The following is a 7,208-nucleotide window of genomic DNA, read 5'->3' on the forward strand; positions in this document are numbered from 1 at the left end:
TTCAACTCAGGTTCTTCCACCAACTGGGCGACTGCACCTGTCTTCTTAAGGGACCCAAATTATACTGATCATAAAATATCCCAGAAAAAAATGCAAAACATCCTTTAACATTCGTAAAAGAAAACCCCCATGTACTCAAATATGCAGGCTATAGGTTAATTTTTAAGCAAAAGTTTCAAATATACAAAAGTACTGAGAAAAGAACCTACAAATTATTCTCACATTTAAGATAGCAAAGACCCATCTGGGGGGAGAAAGTAAACAAATGTGGCATGGGTTTAAATTCAGGCTGGGCTGTATTGCCGAAGTCCTCCAGGAGTGGGAACACTGTTACATAGTGTGTTAGTGGCTAAAACCAAGTCTATTTGATTATATAAATAAAAGAATCATTTAGGGAGGAAACTGTTATTTAAATCTCGATATATAACGTTCACTCTGGAAAATCTTTCTAAAGATTGAGAAGTAAAAAAAATAATAATAACACTGTGTGGAAGGAAGGCTTAAAAACCAGGAACATGGTACAATCATGTTTGGCTAAATTTGGGGTCCAAAATATTAAATTAGGTTTGAGACACAATAAACTGATGAATTAAGAAGTAAAAGTAGACAGTGACGAACTTTACCAAAACGAAGTTTCATTTAGTAAAAGCTTTTTTTCCTTTTTTGATCGGAGGTAGACACATTTAAAAACATATTCCAGAGCACCTAGATCAAGTTGCGAAATACCACTCTTTGCTAAGGCAACTTCCGAAACTGGTCAGTGATATCTGACCTGGTATAAATAAGTTTCTGACTTCTATGAGACGAAAGCTAAAAACCAGCATCATCCTCACCAAACATTGCGGGTGAGACACTGAGTGACGGGCAGTGCCCATCTAGACATTCTCCACACTGTAAGAAAATGACACACGCGCCACGTAAGAAAAAACGAGATCTTGGTCTTGTTTAAAAAAATAATAAAAGTGAAAAAGTTAAGCCAAAATCTATGGTTGAGACCTACTCTGGGCGATGACGGGCCTTCATCTGTATCATTAATACGTAGTTCCTTACCCTTCCTGCTTAGTTTTTAATTTATGACGACACCGCAAAATTTCAGACAAAAAAAAAAAATATATATATATATATTTTTTTTTAACTTCTATGATAAATCAGGATGTAGGAGCTTACACAGAGCACACGTTCTTTTATTTAGGTACTCGATTCCAGCTCCCTCTGGATGCAAATAACCCTGGTAACAGTGTACAGAGTCTTCTCTTTGCTTTTCATACTTTTAAAGCAAATAATACATTTTGACTGTATTTAAGTCTGTGCAAATAATCCTTCAGAAGAAATATCCAAGATTCTGTTTGCAGAGGTCATTCTATCTCTCGAAGGTCATGACGCGAGTTTGTTTTTCTTCAGATAAAGTGCTCCCGGCCAGCAGAACTCAAAGGGCCCCAGAGGTCCAGTTCCGTGAGACCCCGTCATACGAACTCCAGCTTCCCGTGCCCACTGTACATGCCCCAGTGCACGAGCGACAGGATCCGGTCGTGGCTGAGGTCAGCCTGTCTCGTCTTGTCGCAGGTCAGACAGCAGTTCTCATGGCCGGTCACGGGCACCATGCACTCCAAGTCTAGCTTTGCCACCTGCCCCTTTTTGGAGTGGTGTCCGTGAAAGCTGTAGTGCAAACGCGACAGCATCTGCTGCCGCTGGTCCTGCAGCCTCTTGCTCTCGCTCCGCAGCATCCTCAGGGCCAACATAATCAGCAACACTAGGATCAGCCCCCCGGCGATGGGAACGGCGATCACCGCCGCCCGGAACCACAGCTCTTTGGAGGACGTCAGCTCCTGCACCTTGGTGATGAGGTTTCTGCTCCCATCATGCTGATACCTGTTCCCTTGTCCTAAAGGAACACAAGCAAAACGATCAAGCCCTCCTGGAGACGTTTGCGGGCACCCCTCCGTTTTCAACGTGGTACCCCATTAAAGAGAAGCTTACAATTCAATCAATATTTAGAACAGAAATGCTGCCAGTGTGGCAGAGAAGCTTCCAAAAACACTTGTTTTCGAACTGTCATTACTGATTAGTAATGGTCTCTTAGTGGCTTCAAAATGTTGGAAAAACAGGCAAAACCTATTACGCAGACAGACATCTAACGCTCACGCGGACACGAAAGCTACCCAGTAGAGATGCCCCTTGCACCCAGCTGTGCTTCTCCCTCTGCTATCCCCGATTACATTAACAACAAAACCAGTAGAGACCAGGCAAGGGCTCGGTCAGAGGGCTTCTCCCTACCTGAGGCCTCCCCCTTGGGCGGGGCGAGGACGTCCTGCAGCCCCCTGTAATTGCACATGTCCTCGTGGCAGCACTCCAGCGTGGGCGCAGCGCTGCCAGAGTGGTTGTGGGCCTGTCTGGCTTGGCAGACATCTGCTGTGCTTGCGAGAGCGTCCAGGCAGCCGTGTGTGAGAGGGGAATTTGTGTTCTGAGGATCAAGAAGTTTGGAGAAGCAGGCGCTCAGCTCCGATTTACACATGTAACCAGTAGCCACGCAGTGGGCGGCATCGCAGTAGCATCTGATTTCACCTGCAAACAAGGGGAAACTGCATCAGACGGCTTCAGAGACCAGATAAGGCATCCACGTAAGCAACTGCTCAACCCCCGATCTCAAAGACACTCACTTTAGAGAATATTCAGCTGAGGGCTTCGAAGGGCAGTCCGCGTGGACGGGGAAAGCCCTTTGTGCAAGCCGGTGCTTGGATCCCAAGCCAGGGAAATATCATCTTAGAAATGTATTAATCCACGTAGCAGAGAAAAGTTCAATTTAGGATAAGTTAGCGGATAATGAAAAATAACACTTTTGTTTCTGAAGCAAAATAATCACCCCCATAATTTCTCCCACCGTAAAAGGTAAATTACATTATTTACTCAGTTAATCCTACGCGACCGTACAACGTGAAACGCTACGCTTTGAGATTCTGTCAGTGTACGTATTCCATTGCAGCTGCTGAGTCGGTTACTACCTCAAAGGGCTGCACCGAGACGCAAGAGCCTTAGCTAACATCTCGTAAAGCTACTAACCAGAAACACAGCAATCTAGAAGTTGCTCCGGTCGGGGGGGCTGAAAACTATGAAACTGGGTAGCTATTTGCAACCTCTCTAGAAAAGGCAAACTTTGCCTATAAAGATCTCTGCATGCAGGGGAGCTTTTAGCCAGTATGCTGTAAAACAGGAACTAGGCACTTTACAATTAGTGGTTTGCTTGCCAAAGTCAGTTTCTTTCAGTCCAAATGGAAAGTCATAAAACTGGGAGCAGGGAGGAGGGGGTAAAACTGCAAGGCTCACCCCCCCCCGGCCCCAGACTCCCCAGTTTTATGTAATTCAACATGGGATCTAAAAGGGGAAACACTGAAACAGAAAAACCTCTGCTGGTTGAATGAAAAATCCTTAAGGAAACCTCAAATTTTTCTATGGGAAGTGATTAAAAGTTTCCTTTATAAAACTTAGTTTGGGAGTTGCAAGTCACAGCGCAAGATCTGAGGCTTCCACGTCAACTTCTCGTTGAAATTATCTGGCTCTGGGAGCGCTCGCTCACACGCTATCTGACCCGGTGGACCGCGGCCACTGTCACCTGCCACGGCTGAAGCTGCTGTGAACTGAACTCGGGTACACACCTCTCCCCAGCTTCCTCCTCTGAAGTTCGGCCTGGTTACAGAAACCGCCGCCCTGAAATTGAACACCAACACCGACACGGGGCACTGCCGCTTTGCAAACCTCTTCCCAGCCTCGCCTTTCTTCCTCCCTCCTCCCGCGAGTGCCCGAGTAAGAGGTCTCATTTAACTATCTGTCCAAATTCCAGGCCACCGGACCGAGCGCTCAGCCTGCACCGGCATCTGCTAATGCTTCAGGTCTAAAAATGCAGCCAAGTAAACACAGATCTTTGGCAACCTGGGTGCCACCCCGCAAAGCTGGAGGTCTTGCTCCTGTCCTGTCCTGCTGCTGTCCTGGTCTGGGCCCAGGTCCCTTCTCCAGTAAGCAGGACCTTCCGGTCAGAAGCCTGCTTCGCAGAAGCTCTTTACTCCTCTTTCCAAGCTTCTTGCTCTTTCGCATAAAGCTCACTGGTCTTAAGTGGTGATGACTGCAGATCCCTAAGTCTGACAATTTCCACAGACAGATTGAAAGTAGACATAAAACAGATTAAAAGTCAGTTTTGATCCCAGTCACTTCAGACCTCGTGCAGAAAAGAAGCTGAACACAAGTAGAAGGCTGCCTCAGTGTTTACGAGAGCCTGTTTGAAAGACTGTATTTTCAGTGACCTAAAACAGTCTAATAAAATCTTGACAGGTAACTAGGAAAGCTCTAACAACTTTTTTTTTTTAATTGGAGCCACATTGGAGCAAGTTGAATGGACTTTTGTGTTACTGTATTAAAACTCTATTTCTGCCGTTTCATAAAGTTTCTTCCTGTGGCACGTGGAAGGCCAGGAGGGGACTGGTATTTTGAAACAGGGAACAATGCTCTTCTGTCTGCCCCCCTTTCTAGTTACTGTATGTGGTGATTAAACAAAAATGTCTGCTTCAGTCCGGACGGCTACAGGAGAGACTGCGGGCTTCTTCCAAAGCGTTTGAAGTCCGCAGCAGTCAGAAACCTCTGATCCCCTAATTATATCATTATCAGGCACATAGTTTCGGTATCTGCGACTTATGTCAGCCGCAGTCCGGCCCCGTTCGGCCGGCCTTTGATAGGGCCAGGAGGCTCCCCTCTGCACCCCGCGAGGGCTGTTATTTAGGGTTGATTACAGCCTTCCTTGCAAAGTAAATAAATACTGCAGCACATCATCCTCGCTGGCCTGGCGTATCCTTCAACCTCATGCCTGCTACATGGCAATTAGAGGAAAGGGGGCGTGGGATGCGGGGTGGAGAAAGCTAAAAATGCTTCCTATTTTCTAAAAAAGTATCTGTTCGCAGAGCAAACAGCAGGGAGAGTTCCTGGCGAGGGAGGCTGGGGGACCTTGAAACCCAGAGGCAGTTGTTTGGGTTATTTCGACCTAAACGGCGAAAGCCTGCAGGGAAAAAAAGAAACTGACCGCTGCTTTTTTTTTTTTTTTTTTGAGTAGCGTTTATAAAATATGAGGTGAGTGGGAAACACGACCGCTGACAGAGCCCCCACCTCCCAACCCCTGAGAAGCAACACAGCCCACACTCCTGCACACACGCACACCCCTCGGACGGCACACACGCTCGCGGGCTCACAAGCACCCTCGCTCGAAGACACACACACACTCACGGACAGAGACACTGCAATACAGACACGCACTCGCAGCAGAGACACACTCAAATACAGAGCCGCGCAGACCACCGAGACACACGCTCACGACGGAGACGCGCACACGCGGGCACTGGGCGACGGGGGCGGGGTCCGCCGTCCCTCCCGGCCGCCTCCGCCCCACACTCGGGCCCCGCTCCCCGGCTGCAGCGATCGGAAGTTCACGACGGGCCGACCTGTACAAACACTGACAACCACTCGCCCGCAGGCTGTCACTCCATCTCCGCGCGTCGGGCCCGGGACACCCCGGGGCGGCCGCGAAGCCACCGCCGCGACTTCTAAGGACGGGCAACTTGTCGCGACCTGCGGGCCCCGCGAGGGAGGCCACCTCTCCCGCCGCTAACAAAGCCCTGGCGGCGGGCGCCCCGGGACCCCGCGGCCCTCCCCGGCGAGCGCGCGCCCAGCCGGCTGGCCGGCGGGCACCCACCTTTGGTGAGCAGCACGGCCATGGCGCAGAGTTCGAGCTGCAGCCAGATGAAGATGTAGCTGGAGTGACGATCCATGGACGCCCCCCACGGCCGCGGCGCCCCCGCCGGCTCCCGGAGCCGCGGCGCAGCAGCAGCCTACGGCTCCCGGCGCGTGCAGGGCATGGGTGCTGCCCGGGGCGCGGGGCCGGGCCGCGGCCGGAGCATGGAGCGCGGCTGGAGGGCGCGCGGGGCAGGGTCCGACTCCGCAAGGCGCGCTCCTCCGCTCCGCCCGCTCGGCGCGGCGGTCGGAGTGGGCGCCCGGCTCCGTTCCCCGCGTTCGGCCGGCCACTCGGCGAAGGCGCGAGCGCCGGAGCGCGCAGACACCGCCCGCCGCGAGCTGCCGCCTACACCCGCCCGGATCAGGCCGGCTCCTCGCCGTAAATAGCGCCCCGCGCTGGGAGCCGGCCGGCGCCGCCCCGCCCCGGCCGCGCCGGCGCCGTCCGATTGGCCGCCAGGCTCCAGCCGCTCCTCCCGCAGCCAGGGGGCGGGGCCGGGCGCGGGCTGAGGGCGCTGCCCCGCGGCTCCGAGCGGCGCCGGCGTCTGGGCTGCGGAGGGCGCCGGCCGTCTCCCGCGCTCCCCCTCGCGGAGGCCGCGCGCCCGTGACCTTCGGGAGCGGCTGGTTGAGCCGGGCCTCAGGCCATGCCTCGGGCCCCCGCCTCCGTGACCCTCACTGCGCTGCCTCGGGCCGGCGTGCGCCAGCGCGTGGCTTCCTTGTCGTTCCCCGAAACTCGCGAGTGACCCGCGCGGCCGCCTTCGGAGCCCTCCCGTCGCGCGGCGCGCCTCGGGAGCTCGGGGGAGCGGGGGCGGCCCCCGGCGTGGGCCCTGCGGGCCGGCGCGCGCCCGGGGAGGGCGTCCGGGCGGGAAGGGGGCGCGTTCAGCCCTCCCCCCGCCCCTTCCGCGCGTCCGCCCAGCCGAGTGATCAATAAGGCCCAGACAGGCTGTCGATCTGCAGGGGCCGCCGAGTTCTCCCGGGTAGACGGGACGAGTAGCCGGCCACAGACACTTAACGAGAATTAGCAAATCCAAAAGCGCCCGGCGCCAGCGAGACGACACTGGCCGAGACTGACACTCAATTAACCACCCCCCCGAACAGTCGCCGGCAAACACACCGGCTGACCCTGATCAGTGCCAGCCCCGCGGGGAGCGCCCTTCTGAGATGCTAATTCACTTACTAGGACTTGGGGGGTTGCCCGCCACAAAGTGCCCAAAGGCGGTCCTGGGAGGGTTGCTGTTGTTTTTCTATTTTTGTGGAGAGGAAATTCAGTTTAAAACTCTTATCTGAGGGAAGCTCTTTTCTCCCCTCCCTCCCAAACCTGGGGTTAACAAAAGTCAACCATTTGCAAAATTTCCTTTTAGGATCAGCCAGCTTTTTGCTACCTGATAAAATGTCAAGGGGTGGGGCGAGGGGGAAAGGCGCATTTAACGCTAAGGCAGGAGAAG

At 53.4% G+C, this 7,208-nt stretch overlaps 1 protein-coding gene across 2 annotated transcripts; it reads right to left on the minus strand.

The window, feature by feature from the left end:
- Nucleotides 1-1,131: 1,131 nt before the first annotated feature.
- On the minus strand, nucleotides 1,132-6,191 carry BAMBI (BMP and activin membrane bound inhibitor). 2 transcript variants are annotated; one of them, XM_060006370.2, is made up of 4 exons: nucleotides 5,729-6,188; nucleotides 2,658-2,759; nucleotides 2,275-2,562; nucleotides 1,132-1,882 (listed from the first exon to the last, which is right to left on the minus strand). In XM_060006370.2, the coding sequence occupies exons 3-4, from the start codon at nucleotides 2,510-2,512 to the stop codon at nucleotides 1,464-1,466; spliced, it is 657 nt and encodes a 218-aa protein (XP_059862353.1). In that variant the 5' UTR covers nucleotides 2,513-2,562; nucleotides 2,658-2,759; nucleotides 5,729-6,188; the 3' UTR covers nucleotides 1,132-1,463. The 2 variants fall into 2 exon arrangements, with proteins under 2 accessions (XP_059862353.1, XP_059862352.1); XM_060006369.2 differs by lacking the exon at nucleotides 2,658-2,759 and having other exon boundaries at nucleotides 5,729-6,191.
- Between the last annotated feature and the right edge of the window lie 1,017 nt (nucleotides 6,192-7,208).

This window comes from Delphinus delphis, chromosome 2 (genome assembly GCF_949987515.2).
Source record: "Delphinus delphis chromosome 2, mDelDel1.2, whole genome shotgun sequence".
Taxonomy (NCBI): domain Eukaryota; kingdom Metazoa; phylum Chordata; class Mammalia; order Artiodactyla; family Delphinidae; genus Delphinus; species Delphinus delphis.